Source organism: Dreissena polymorpha, chromosome 3 (genome assembly GCF_020536995.1).
Source record: "Dreissena polymorpha isolate Duluth1 chromosome 3, UMN_Dpol_1.0, whole genome shotgun sequence".
NCBI lineage: Eukaryota > Metazoa > Mollusca > Bivalvia > Myida > Dreissenidae > Dreissena > Dreissena polymorpha.
Genome location: NC_068357.1, coordinates 142651605 through 142667359, shown reverse-complemented (window position 1 = coordinate 142667359; position 15755 = coordinate 142651605). Strand labels below are relative to the sequence as shown.

General features: G+C 34.5%; 2 protein-coding genes across 4 annotated transcripts in view; one reads left to right on the top strand and one right to left on the bottom strand.

Annotated features, from left to right (window-relative positions):
- The window catches only part of LOC127871754 (uncharacterized), a 343111-nt gene that overhangs the window by 37918 nt on the left and 289438 nt on the right, over nucleotides 1–15755 (top strand). The gene's annotated exons all lie outside the window — the stretch shown is intronic.
- On the bottom strand, nucleotides 457–13754 carry LOC127871755 (bifunctional peptidase and (3S)-lysyl hydroxylase Jmjd7-like). Its single transcript, XM_052414923.1, has 8 exons — nucleotides 13623–13754; nucleotides 11570–11723; nucleotides 8620–8870; nucleotides 7204–7260; nucleotides 5593–5688; nucleotides 4185–4258; nucleotides 3224–3383; nucleotides 457–1186 (listed from the first exon to the last, which is right to left on the bottom strand). The coding sequence occupies exons 1-8, from the start codon at nucleotides 13669–13671 to the stop codon at nucleotides 1104–1106; spliced, it is 924 nt and encodes a 307-aa protein (XP_052270883.1). The 5' UTR covers nucleotides 13672–13754; the 3' UTR covers nucleotides 457–1103.

The following is a 15755-nucleotide window of genomic DNA, read 5'->3' as shown; positions in this document are numbered from 1 at the left end:
GAAATGTGTAAGCATTTGCTGAACAAACTTGAAGGTTTTAAATGTAACATTGCCGCCTGGAATCCAGATGGCAGTTTTCCATATACATGAAGCACATCTTTTTTTTCTGCCAGAAATGCAAAAGAATATTCTTTATATCATGTCCTTTTTGTCCAATTTAAAACAACTGATATGTTGTGCTTGTCATGCTGTATTCCATATAAACGGACTCCCAGAGCCTTAGGTAATTTTCGCTATGATGTCTCTGGGAGTTCATATGCATCCCTTTATAAACTCAATCGCAGTTCTGCGCAAAGATTTCGTGGGCATCACTAAACAGATGTCGTTCATAACCAATTAAGGAAAGCGATAATATTATTGGAGTCCGACCATCTGACCAATTAACTGACAGGAGTGACTCTCGTGTACCACCTTATCATCTTTCTTTGTGCTTGAAAAAATACTTCCAAGAATAAATGAAACCAATAAATAATCTTTATTCATCAATAAAATATTTGCAGATGTACATAGCACTTTAACAATTGATACCAGGAATATGTTATGAACGCTGGAAAGTCAACTTTGTGTAACTTGATGACCAAACAACAGCTTTTATGAGCCGCTTTCTGGTAAAACGGACTAAAAGCACGATTGAAAAGTTTTTGTCCCATATTAGCTGGTGTAGTCAGCAGATTTTAAATGGGGACGACACTTTCCACTTAAAAAAAGTTTGAAGGTGTTGGACCTGATAAGCCTGTGAGCACTGCACCAGCATATCTGCAACAACACTTGAAGCACATATATTAAGCCCTGTTTTCAGAGAGCGCAAGTTGTATGTTTCTTTTATGTGATCATTACCAGTAGCCATTTGCTATTTAATTAAAGAGTTAGAATAGAACAAAGCTGGAGCTAAGAAGAGAAACATTTTGCTCATAAGCAATTCTTATGTCTAAGCGCCAATATACCAGTGGGATAAATTAAAATGTGTTACGCTTGAAGCTTTCTTTTTGTGAAGCACAGTTTGTTCATAACACAGACGACCGAATGTGAACTGAAGAACACTTGAAATTCTTCTTAGAGCCTTTAACTCTGCATGCAAACAATTCATCTGGACGGTCAGCATTTCACTTTGTGATGTCAACCAGGCTCTCGATGCACTTGTAGTAGTTGTACTTGATGTCAAACTCCATGTCATACCAGTAGTTCACTGGAAATACACACTTCCAAGAATGAGCACTACAGACATTTACGCCTTGATCACACAATTTTGGTGTTTATTAGCAATTTTTGTTTTTATACATAAATCTTTCCAGTTAATGAACAACGTGCTTTACATAAGCTGTGAAGTATTTAGTATTTTTCTAATTTGCAAAATATCCTACTAGGCCCAAAACCTTGATTGTCAGTAGAAACTTTTTTTTTTATTGACCAAATGTACCCATAAGACAAACACAAATTAAGTAGATAAACAATCTAAATAATTATGCTTGCATCACAATAGCTTGATTTGATCTCCAACATCCAGATATTTAGCCCAATTATTTTCTATATATTTAGTAAAAGTGGCCTTGAACTTGATCACATCCATCCCTGGATATAAGGAATCTATTAACAACATGTATAAAGTTTAATTGAAATTGCAAAATTTGATTTGAAGTAATTGGACACAAACAACCCATCAAAATCTACTAACATTGACATTGACCTTGACCCCAAACACCCTAAATGCAATCCCAAGCTAGATATGTATATAAGGCTTTTGTGTAGGAAGTACCAATACAATAGCCCCAAGTGCTATTAAGTTATTGTGCGGAAACCATTTATCTACATTTAGTAAAAATGATTTTTATCTCATCTGCAGTCTCAAATGATTGCACACATCCATGTATATAGTTGCATAAAAATAGCTCAAATTTCTTTAAGTTACTGAGGGGAATCCAGGTTTTCTATTTCAAACAAGGGCTGTTTGTAAAACATGCATGCCCCCCATATGGGCTGTCAGTTGTAGAGGCAGCCATTGTGTGAATACGTTTTTTGGCACTGTGACCTTGACGTTTGACCTAGTGACCTGAAAATCAATAGGGGTCATCTGCGAGTTATGATCAATGTACCTATGAAGTTTCATGATCCTAGGTGTAAGCTTTCTTGTGTTATCATCCGGAAACCATTTTACTGTGTCAAGTCACCGTGACCTTGACCTTTGACCTAGTGACCTGAAAGTCTATAGGGGTCATCTGCGAGTCATGATCAATGTACCTATGAAGTTTCAAGATCCTAGGCATAAGCGTTCTTGAGTTATCATCCGGAAACCATTTTTCTAAGTAGAGTCACTGTGACCTTGACCTTTGACCTTGTGACCTGAAAATCAATAGGGGTCATCTGCGAGTCATGATCAATGTACCTATGAAGTTTTATGATCCTAGGCCTAAGCGTTCTTGAGTTATCATCTGGAAACCATTTTACTATTTCGGGTCACCGTGACCTTGACCTTTGACCTAGTGACCTGAAAATCAATAGGGGTTATCTGCGAGTCGTGATCAATGTATCTATGAAGTTTCATGATCCTAGGCATAAGCGTTCTTGAGTTATCATCCGGAAACCATTTTACTATTTCGGGTCACCGTGACCTTGACCTTTTACCTAGTGACCTCAAAATCAATAGGGGTCATCTACGAGTCATGATCAATGTACCTATGAAGTTTCATGATCCTAGGCATAAGCGTTCTTGAGTTATCATCCGGAAACCATTTTACTATTTCGGGTCACCGTGACCTTGACCTTTGACCTAGTGACTTCAAAAACATTAGGGGTCATCTGCGAGTCATGATCAATGTACCTATGAAGTTTCATGATCCTAGGCCTAAGCGTTCTTGAGTTATCATTCAGAAACCATCTGGTGGACGGACATACGGATGTACATATGGACGGACTGACATGAGCAAAACAATATACCCCCTCTTCTTCGAAGGGGGGCATAATAACAGTTGCAAGACCTTGACCTCAACAGTGTTATTAACAATTAGAGTACATGTATAAGTATTGAAAGTTTTAAAACACTGACTATCAGAACCTATAAACATTTTATCCCTTTTTTAGAGACGGCTAAATAAAATTATTTATTTTATTACTAACACAAGTAGATGTATTTGGAAATGTGCACACAGTTTACAAATTCCATTTTGTTTCTCTACCAGACTTGTAACATGTCAGGGTGCATTCAAGAGTGAAAATGAATTACTTGCACCTGCAATACATCCATGTGACTGCTGCACATGATGAAACCATAGCGACGGCAGATAGAGCACCTGGCCAGCATGAACTGTAACCTCTATGGGACAGGTACTTTTAAAGGCTGGGAACCGATCATAGTCCGGAGATAGGGGATCCAGCGCAATCCAGGGTACCTGTCAAAAGGTTTTGAGTAGGTTTTGAAAGTGTTTACACAAGATAGGGTTTTCATTGATTAGAAATTTCGCAAATGAGAAAATATGTCCTTTATGGCAAACCTGATCAATAATGATCTTAGGACTTTAGCCTGAGTAAAATTTCTTGTCAGGTGAGCTTTATGCATAGATGGAACACATGGGTCATGTTACTTATATCGTATAGTTTCTTTCCATATTAAATTTTTAGAGAACATAATATTATAGATCTATTAAGAATAATCCATAGAAATTAATTGAATGTTGATTTAATAATTTTATACAAGTGTTGAAAATATATTTCAATCAAATTCTGCTTTAAAGATTTTTTTTTTTTGATAGCATCATAAAAAGCGCTGTTTTTGTGATATGACGTCACATTGTTATGATCTCATGCCACTTCATCATTATGGACTTCTGGCACATCAATTAAACATGTTTATTAACTATAATTGGAACATTTGATATTATAGAGTCAACTTCTACATCATAATGCCCCATTTTTTACGTAAAAAAGTTACTACTCAGTAAAATATGCCATAATAACTGAATATCATGTAATGATAGCAATATCAAAGTACCGGTAATTAACTAAAATGCCATGGGTGTTCCTCATTGACTTGGTTGACTACACAGCCTCACATTGAGAGATCCAAATTTCCCAGATTAGCTGTACAATTTCAACATCCAGCAACACTTTTATAACAGTATTGATGCTTATATTCCCATTTATCCAGTAATACATGGCCACCAAAATGTAGATCTCCATAGACACACACTGACCTTCTCCATATCTTCATTATCTTCAACAATGAACTTTCCATCCACTTCTTTGAATGTTCCTACATCAAATGTCTCTAAAAAGCAAACCATGTCTAACAACATATTCTTCATATTTAAAACAAAAATAACATAAGATATAAGAGGAACAGCCCCTTCAATAATGTTTTATAAGACCACTCATGAAATGATAATACATGTACCTTCTTACACTGAAATCAACAACGAAAAAAGCATTCTCTTTTTTGGTAAAAAAAATATTTTTTTTTAACAGTTTAAATTTACACATTTCTTTGGGTTTATTTTTTTAACAGTTTAAATTTACAAATTTCTTTGGGTTTATTTACCTACACTCATTCAATGCCTAGCATAACAAGTAATTCAAATCATAATTGATTGTATAAGCCCATAAACACTCAAAATCAACGAATATTTTGCACAATATTTCGAAAAATAAAGTTAACACATACAAAATCAGTGTTCCCATTAGCAATAGCCAAAATTTCAACGCTAGATGTGGCTTGGTAACATAGATTTAACGCGATACAAAATGCTCAATTTTATTTTTTGTGACAATACATGTATATACCATGTGAATTTCCCGCGCCAATATCAGAATATTTACCAATAACCGTGAGATTGGCTTTGGGCAGCGTCGGAAGCATGACAAAGTTCTCATGACTGCCTGAAACCAGTCGCACGTTGGCTAGTAAATGTTCTGATTTTGTGGCGGGAAATTTACATGAAATATTCTTGTGGCACAAAAAATAAAAACAATCATTTTGCATCTCTTTAAATCTATGTTACCATACCACATCTTGTTGTGAAATTTTGGCTATTTCTGATCATTTATTGTACAAAACATTTTGCACAATATTTGTTTAGTTTGAGTATCAGTATTTATGTGACTTTAAAACGAAATTTGATAAGCATCATGCAAAAATAGGTCTTATACTATATGCCACCAATGATGCTCAAGACAAGGCTGCACATGGGCCCACTCTGGTCAGGAGCTTCCCTGTCCGCTAATTAGACCAAGAAAACTTGCATGACTTATAGCAGACAGCGTATCTCCTTACCAGACTGCGCAATTGCACGGGCTGGTCTGAATATACACTGGGGAGCATATGGCATCAGACAATGTGAATGACACAGCTCATTTTGTGACATACATAAAAATATTGCAGTATTTGGAACTTAACATCTTCACTGGTAAATACAATAGTTGTATACATTATGAATGGCAGATGTTAGAGGCTTAAGTTAGCTAGTGTATTAACTGTATAATTTAAAATATAAAGCAGAATAGCAATTATAATGTATGCAAAATAATCATAGCTAAATTAGAATCTTAAAGGTTTTCGAATTATGGCAAATTTTCATTCAAGTTGTTTAGTGCTATGTAACCCACCATACGGCACATATGGCAGGTCTGTAGGTGGCAGCAGGGTGAACTTCTTCCAGCCTCTCACCACACAGTACAGGTTCTCATAGTGATCCCTGTGCACTAAAATGGGTAGCATAAATATTGCTGAGTATTTTATACTTCAGGCATAAAATATTGGCTAGTAGCAAAAAATTAATTTGCTTCGCGTTTCTGCAAGTCTAAGGTATTGTTTTTTTTTCGTTTCAATTTTCAAAAGCAATTCTTTCAATTGGATTGAAATATGGTCTTCATTTTATCAATGGTATAAAAAGAGAAGGGATATAGATCTGCAATATCAGTTCATATGTGCATTCTTTAATATTCTTTAAGCAAAGGTCTTATATTCTTTTTATTCTTTAAGCAAATGTCATTTATAAACAATTAGTAATAATAACAGTAAATGCAATTAGAGCACTTCTTTTGCATTATCACCTTATTCCTAAATTCCACAAGAAAACTTCTAGGAAAGTACCTATGTAGTACCAACCTTACAATATTGGGTGATGACTTATCTCCGCATATGCATATATTCAACAAAGGGTATGTTGCGTTTGTACAAAGCCTTTTTAAACTTATTTTTATTAAACTAGTTTTCCTAAACAATAGTTTTATCACATAAATGTCTCCTTTACTCATTGCAAATTAATAACTGCGAGTGTACAATGTTATTTTAGCTGTCAACAAAATTACCAGAACCCAATTGTATTCCAATTAGGCAAGTTTATTATTTGCATGTGTCTTTTATACTTTTTGAAACATGTAAAGGCAATGACATTTATGGTTACTTTATTCACGTATTTTATTTTGGGGTCATATTTGTTAAACATACCAACATTTCGCGTCTTGATTTGAATTGTGATGCTATGTGCTTAAATTCTAATACACTTAAATGCTTTATTAAAAAATCTGGGCCAAGAGTGAGGTTTGGGGGCCCTTAAGGACGTTTAAAACCCCAAATGTATTTTTGTATTGATTGTTCCATGGTGGTCCAAAGTTATATTTATTGGTGCTTGTTTTTGTCCTGTGTCTATGGCCATTGGTAACTTGCCACAAATAAAGGACTTTAAGGTGATGATAAAAATTATCTCTTGCTGATGCAACTAGAGTTTTTCTTTTTGTTTATATTAATCTTGAATCATCAATCATTAACATTTGTTATTGGTAGAGAACTACACATACTCACGAAGAACGCACCTAATGGGTAATATAGATTGTGACATATTGTTTGTTTACAGACCAGTCAATGTAACTGTTGTTGATCCGTTACTGGCATATTAATTGTACATGTTTATGACATGTCTGGGTATGAGTGGAGACCGCCTGCAAATGGGCTATAGTCTGTGTGGATTAAATTAATTAAAGTGAACATTGGGATATCCGAATATTTGTTGACATCAATAATACAAAGATTGGTAACCAACTCAATCCTTGATTGACACTTCACAACTGTACCATTACGAAAGGAAAACATTATTCTTTGTTGGTTTTTCAATAAGGACAGCACAGTTCTATTGACACATTTACTAAGTATTTAACCAATTCCTTATGGAAACATGACTGGCAGTGAAATGTTCAATAACTTTCAAACATTCTTACTTGATGTAACTGCTCTGTGGTCTCCCATCCAAAAGTTCACTGCATCCGGCTTCTTATCTGTATGGAAAATAATACATGTAATCAAGAGAGTAAAAAAGATCAAGGTCGCACAAAATAGATCAGAAAGAACTGAACTGATTTGAGCAACTTTTGCAATGTTTGTGTAATAAATGTCACTTTTCGAACATGCATTTTACCACGAACCATTTTTGAACTCAACTGAGATGTCATAAGAACAAATGTTCTTATCAAATTTCATGCTGATTGGGCAAAAATGTGTGACTATAAGAGCGTTTACAAGCTTTAACTGAAGTCATATACAGAAAAACTGCCTTATTACCTGGTGGCCATGTGTTTCAATAGTCCAAAACCACTTGTAAACTTGGCAAAGCTATCTTTAAAAAAAAATCTGACCAATGTTCATGAAGATGGAACAAACCAATGTGAATGCTAGGGTGTTCACAAGGTTTCACCCTAGCCATGGCAGCCATGTTTTTCAATGGACCTTACATATTCCACTATTCTAGTATCTACCATATGGGAATACTAGCTTGTCAAGATGTTGTATTTCATGGGGTAAAAAATAGTATTGCCGGTAAACAACCAATATAGAAAAATCATTTGCTTGAGAAATGTAAAAGAAGTTCACTCCACAAACTTATGCAGACAAACAGATTGACAGAAATGACGACTGAGAGACTCCTATATATTCTCACTGCAGTGGTATAACGAATGCATTAATATATTTAAAATCCTATGAAGTCAAAGTAAAATTCTATTTTCACATTTTCTATTTTATTGTTTGGAATGTTTAAATTCTTCATCACAGTAGTAAAACAGTTCACTCACTGTTGGTAAGGTACGGAAAGAGAAACGTATATCAGACTACCGGAAGCTAAATTCAAGTCAGACCATTTCAAGGTGTAAACATAATTTTTTGCTGACAGTGTATGACTGTTTTACAAGCTGCTAGTGTCAAGAGGCAAAACTAGCAAGGTTTTATTGCATGATCATAATGCATACTTATGTCAAAACATCAATAATTTCCTTTTTACAACATAATCAAATGGCCAAAAAAATAGGGTTTTACTGTAAAGGTATTTTTATGCTTTTAAGTATATTTTTAGTATCAAATTCTAAGATAATTGGGCTAATGCACGTGCATAAAGTGTTGTCTTAGATTAGCCTGTGCAGAAGCCAGTGGTTATCAGGGACAACACTTTCAACCTTATCTGGATTTTGATATAGAAGAGACTTTCTTTAAACAAAAAATTACATAAAAGCATAGTGTTTTCCTTAATTAGCCTGTGCAGATTAACCTAGGACGACATTTTATGCACACAATACAAAAATTCTTTATTGAAGTTAAGGAATGCAACTGGTTAGTAACTCCAGACCCTGACATCACATACTGACCAAAGGCTTCAGATCCCCAAGACAGCTCCTCAACATCTCCCATGATTGAAACAAACTCATCTGTCAGGTTCGAGTTCTGTTTCTGCACATAAAAGATCCCATTGGCAGAGCCTGGGTTCTCCATGATGTCCAGGAAGGCTGACATGCTCATTGATCTCTGCTCCGGCAATACAAACTTGCCGTCTGTGACTGCATCTGCATAGCCATTTGGAGTCACAGCTACCGTCACCTCCTTTGTGCCAATCTTGTCCCTTAAATACGAAGGATTAATTGAGCCCCGTTCTGGAAAACTTGGAATTAATGCATGTGCATAAAGTGATGACCCAGATCAGCCTTTGAGGTAGGGATGACACTTTAGGCTTATATGGATTTTTTAGTTTAAAGGAGGTCTCCTCTAAAAAATATACAGTCGAAACCCGACATAATAGCTGGAAAGTGTTATTATTATTATTAAACTGGATTTATATAGCACCCTTTTCATGCAAGAGTGCACGTTCAAAGGTGCTTTACATAAGAACATTTGACGTATCGCAGATACGAATACATTTTGCAACACTGTTTCAAAAGAAGACTTCACAGACCAATCTGGGACAACACTTTACGCACATGCATCAATACAAATGTTCCCAGAATGAGGCTCAATTATGTAAGAGCATCATTACTTCCCCGCGGTTATCTTTCCTCTTTCTGTTAGTTTTTATTGTGTTTATTACCAATTTTGTACAAAATAATATGATGAGCAAATACTGCAAAGCATAATAATTACTTATTGGTTTGTAAGCAAAATTTGTAAATTTTATACTTAAAAACTCCATTATTTATATGTTACTTTAACCAACTACTGGGTACATCTACAGTGGAAACCCTCTAAACCGGATCCTCTATATACCAGAATCCTCTTTGTACCATTTTTTTCCCTATTAAACCATGCGTAAAATATCTCCTCAAATTGGGTCATTTCATACGTAATTGTGCCTCTCTAAACCGGTCAGGACCAATTTATTTTACCTCTGACCAAGAGTCAAGAACGTGTGAAAAGCGGATTAAAGACGCGTGAAATTAATAAAGGTGGTCGAAAATTTTGCAAACTGTAAAAATCGCAAATCAATTTAACGTGACTTGGCCAGTGATGTACATATCGATCAATAGAAGTGATAATACTGATTATTATTACTGATAACAAACATAGGGTTCTTTAGTGTGTTTTGTTTTCGATGTAGGACACAATGCTAAATTTTAATAAGCTAAATGCTCTTTACTTTTGAATTGTTCATTACAATTGCTAGTTAAGTGAAGCAGTTGCATTTAGATATTCATTTAGATTTTCAAATTGGAAATTAAGATACATGTAACCAAGACTAAAAATGTCAGAACCTTCTCCTAAGCGAAGGCGCATGGAAATGTCTCTAGAACTAGAAGACAAAATCAAACTGATCAAAGAGTCAAAGATGTTGCCTAAACCTACACTCAAGATGCTGCACTATGAATGCATGATATATATAAAGAAACTATTAAATGTTGCTGAAAGTGTGTGTTTTTCCACATTAGGCTATGTAATTGACATTCTGAAAGTAAAATAGTCATCCCCTCTAAACCGGAATCCTCTCAAAACCAGAATTTGGACTTGGTCCCGGGGGTGTCAGGTTTAGAGGAGTTCCACTGTATTTAACAAGGCATGTCTAGTGTTTTTCCCAGGAGGGCAAAGGGGCATGGCGCATTACTTTCAAAAAGGGCATTTTAGTGCGCAGTTTAGGCAAAAAAGGGCAAAAACGTTCCGTGAATACCTGAATTAGGGAGAAACATGTAATCGCACCAGAGGCAGTTGTGGAAAAAAGAAATAAAGACAAGCACATTTAATGGTAATTGATCTATTTAACTTACTTTGATTTATATTAATATATTTACCTTGCAATGTACATTTAAGTTCCATGCTATTTCAATACATTGTACAGCACGACAAACATAATAAAGCAATATATGCATATGAATCTGATTATACACAGATGCACTAACATATAAATGAAACCATGTTTGTCTTATCACATTTTCTAACGATAATCTTGTCAGATGTTTAACATTGCGAGTAAACTGATCGCTAACAATATGCAAACACTCGTTTCCGTGACATACATCCAATAAGTAGATTACAAATAAATATGTTGTTGCTATCTAAAACATTTTTATGCATCGTTGGTTATCACAGACATTTCATTAATTCCTTCTAAATGTATGATCCCCATTGTTAATTCGATCGGTTACGACGTTATTTGCCATTTTTGCTGAGTCACAATTTAATGCTGTATGTCCGCCATCTTGTTAAAATCATGAAGTAAGCAACAGGTGCACATATCAAAGTAAAATTGTACATGTACAATACGTCCGCCTAATACACGATTCGCATTTTGTTTAATTAGTATACGTCTCAGTTATTATTTCAATAATTAATTATCGTAAAGACGATTAACAATAAAGAATTAATTTGTTTGTGTTTTTTAATGTGAATATGCGTAAAAATATATGTTTTGATATAACTGAATTATGCAAGAAATGCACAATTTCCACGAGGATAACATGGAGTTTTTCATCAAAAGTCTCCGAAGTAACAGTACACAATTTTATCGTGGAGAAGTACACATCACCGACCGATAAGTGCGCTTGGTATAACATAGCCTCTTACATTTATTGATATTGACGCGGGGTTATTCATGCATGACTAATTCAAAACCGCGCAAATCTTCGCTGCCTTGGGGCCATAATCTGATACTATCCGGCTAAAATGGCCTGGGAAAAACATTACATGTCACAGGATGAGATTTGCAAGTTACCGGGTATGTGCTTTTATAAAGGGCAAAACAAAGGAGCTGTTCACAAGTAAATATTTAAAAGTTAAACTGCAGTTTGAAATTAAAACATTAAAAACCCAAACATGTACACATTTGTTTTCCATTACCTGAGGTATTGATTACTCCACTTGGTAAGGGCAGGCCACCGTTTGATGGCATTATTGATGACAACTGGCTTGTTGGAGGCCACGTGTTTCCTGTAGAACTCCAGAGGGGTCAGAGCCTTGTCTAGAACTGGAACCTCCTTGTCAATATACAGCTCTGAGAATACAATGTGCATACATGTAGATCAAATTGAATATTGTAGATAGTGTATTACAGAAAGTCTAAAAATTGAACAATCATAATTTCACGAAAAACCTACAAGTGCTGGAAAGGTAATGCTTTTTTCAATGTTTAGAAGTTGCAATTTATTTGATGATTTTCCATGACTATTACAACATTCATTCTCATGAATTAGTATTAGTTTGCAAAGAGGTCATGTTTATTCCATGGTGATGCTATACAAAACACAAAATTATATGTTAGTTTGTTTTATATGGATTAACCACAGGTGGTTAGCGTGTGGCTATGATATTAATTAGTGAAATTATCATTTTGATTGATAAATAATCATATTATAACGAAAAATCAACTTTTCTGGGAAAAAATATTTCCCTATCAAATATATATATAACAAGGTATTCAACTCAAAATCACCGAAAATGTGGTGCCTCGCTTTGAACAGCCATAACTTCATCAATTGTGCAGCGATTTTCACGATCTCGGTCTTATTCAACGCAGAAATGAATTTCCTTTCTGGAAATGTACATGACTTGCAATATTTTTACAAATGCTGGGTCAACTGTTGAACTCTTTTTAGAAATAACACGATACACAACTCGCATGACCTACTTAACATCAAACAGACAGGTTAAATGAATGAAATCTTCAAGGAGTAAAGGGCATTTTCCCTGCAAAGTTCACGGACCTCGATACCATAATTCAATAAAACATATGAAAAAACATTCTTACCGTGCTTGTTGTTGCATTTAATGCATCAAAACTAACTGTCCAGCGCCGTTTGAAACCTTTGTCTACATACATTTCAACTAACCAACATTCTAAACACACGAGTGTATCATTGGTCCAATGCGAAGGTGTGTCTTTACAACTGAAGATTTCATTCATTAATTCTGTCTGATCGGTGTCAAGTAGGTTACGCGAGTTGTGTACCGTGTTATTTCTTAAAATTTGACCCAGCATTTATAGAAATATAACAAGATATATACATTTCTAGAAAGGAAATTCATTTCTGCATTTAATAAGACCAAGATCGTGAAAATCGCTCCACAATTGAATGATATTGATGAAGATATGGCTGTTCAAAGCGATACACCCCGTTTAGGGTGATTTTGAGTTGGATACCTTGTTATATACATGTATATATATTTGATAGTGAAATATTTTTTTCAGAAAAGTTGATTGTTCTTTATAATATGATTATATATCATTCAAAATGATGTATTCACTAATTAATATCACAGCCACACGCTAACCACCTGTGGGATTAACACTTAAACATTAGCTTTATCAATTTTTTTTAAATGCCGCTTATTTTTTAATAAAATGTAAAAATATTTTAAGAACTACATGAGCAACCGTTTAGTTTTTTCATTTATTCATTTTCTAGAACAAGAACATGCCATTGAAAAAAATCTAAGCAACCAGAAGGGCCAATACTATAAGTACATGAAAAGATTAGTCTTATTTATAAGACGCGCAAAGAATTTAGAGATACTTCTTATATGGGCTAAATTCTTTGGAATATAAAATATATTACCAAATATTACCAATATAAAAAGTAGCTTAATATTTGAGAGCGTCAACAAGTTGGACTAATGAAAAGATTAATACAGGGAGCTTGGTGCAGCCATTATTTTGTCAAAACATTGCCGATTTAAATTCAGTTCTCGTTGTTAATTCCAAGAAAACACATTTAACTATAGATTGACATATAACACATGCGTGTTTTTGTATTTGTTCACTTACGAAAATTCGTATGTGAAATGCTGTCGATAAAACAATATGTCCATTTAGGCTTTACTAATAAGGTAGTTTTTTATGGCCTTAATATATCAGTCGATAAGCCAATTTCTGTAACAAATCGGAAAGAACTACCTCTGGCTTCAATTGATAAACTTTCTAAGACTCTTTTCACTTGGTCCATTGAGCCGTTTCCTCTCAAAGAACGGTACCAAATACAAGTAAGTATTCAGTTATGGATTCATGCTTGTGAATTTCTACTTTCACTTCATGCAGAAAACTAATTTGTGGTGAAACTAGCGAATAATTCAGCCCAACACACAAACGGACCAAGACAAAACGGTCATAAAACCAAATATGGGTAAATATATAGATTGGTTTTGCGCAGCTTCAATTAAAGCATAACAAAGGATTTCCATTGCATTTTTGTATTATAATTAATTTCGATTGTTAATATCTTTAAAAGCGTATCTTAAATATTACTGTTCAAATCAGGGACCTGTTCCTGGTTCAATAAACTTTCATTAAAGAACTGAGTTATTACCTTAACCAATCCATCTTCTCAACTTCTAATTAGCTGCATAAAATCATGAATATGTTTCGTCATGTAGGCGAGCCACAAAGAGCATTATTAAATATGGAGACAAAAGAAACAAACATCAAAATATTTTTACCATTTTATTTATTTATTAAGACCACAGTTCAATGCTTACTAAAACATTGATATGATTATAAATATTTTGCATAAATAACAAGTTTCATGTAACAAGCAAACAGCATAATATCAGTAAATAACCTAAAGGTTAACATCAGACTGAAGTAATCAATTGACTGTTAGACCATGTCCCTTCATATAATCAGACATGTCTGATAACAATGACCATGTTTTAGGCGCTTCTTTTAGTTTAGGACTTCAGAGTTTTGTGAAATGACAAAAATGTTCAACCAAGCATATGGTCCAAGAACCAAAACAGTACAATGATTAGCTGTTGCTAAAACTCCAACAAATATCATCTACTGTAAAATATTGCAGCTTGTTCAATCAGATGTGCCAGTATATATATATATATATATATATATATATATATATATATATATATATATATATATATATATATATATATATATATATATATATATATAGACTACGGCCGTGTGCATTAACAAACTAGATGTCATGGATGCCCAGGTGACATATATTTGAAAGCAGCTTGATGGAAACACTTATGCCCGAGTTTTTTTTATGACATACATTTACAAATTTTCCAAAAAAAGCTGTCATATTTAACCTCTGACCTGTAAATAACCTTGACATTTCATCTACGGACAAAGTTTGCATGCAACATGTTTTCTCCACCAGGTGCTAAATTTCGGCTAATTACTTAAAAATTACTTGCAAAATGTTGACATTACAGTATGAACAAGCTGTACGATGACTATATTTGACCTTGAGTATCTAATTGTGACCTTGACGTTGGAGCTAGATGCAGAGTGTGAAACACTATCTCAACACTCTCAACATTTGTAATATTTTTTTAATTGCCCAATAAATGATGAAGTTTCAGTCCAGACAAACTGGTCAATATCCATTTTGTACTTTTGACTTTTTGAAGTTCATTTGGCCCTTCACATGTTGAAATCGACATGAAGTCTCCACTAGATTTCAGGACATGCAGATGTTTATTATTTATGTTTACTTATGGCAGGAAAAAGCACTGGTTCTAGCCACCCACACACATTCTGTGGGCACACAATTTTTAGGTCCAAAAGAATTTCTGAGGAGTTTCATAAGTATTAAACTATTATGTAATATGAAACTTCATTATTGCTCTAAGGGTGTGTGTTTTGTAGTTAAGCACCGCTATTAAAAACAAGAGCACTGCCTTGCGGGTGCAGACCGCTCATCTATTTTCTTTTTAAAGGTGAAGGGACTCTCAATTTCAGTCACAAAGGAGTGAGGGGTGGAGTGAAGAGGGGTGTATAGTGTGGGGGTGTGGACATTTATTACATTATCTTCCAAAAATGCGGGAAAAAAATGCAAAAAAAAATTCAGGGGTGGGGGGGTGGGAGGGAGGGGATTCTTGGGTGCGATGGTTGGACGGTATTTCAAAAATAAAATAATAAAAATAAATATTTGTGTTTTTTAACCGTTTCAAAAAAAAAAAATTGGGGGGGGGGTGGGGTGGGGGTGGGGGTATAGTGTGAGGTTGTGGTGGTCATTTGTGAGATGATTTAAAAAAAAAAAAAAAAATTAGGGGGGGGGGATTC

Coding starts and splice junctions, on each gene's coding strand:
- LOC127871755 (XM_052414923.1), bottom strand. CDS start 13,671: ATGGACCAAGTGAAAAGAGTCTTAGAAAGTTTATCAATTGAAGCCAGA. Junction 8,871..11,569: donor TGGAGTAATCAATACCTCAG/GTAATGGAAAAC, acceptor TTCGTATTTAAG/GGACAAGATTGGCACAAAGG. Junction 1,187..3,223: donor GTCACATGGATGTATTGCAG/GTGCAAGTAATT, acceptor GTGTATTTCCAG/TGAACTACTGGTATGACATG.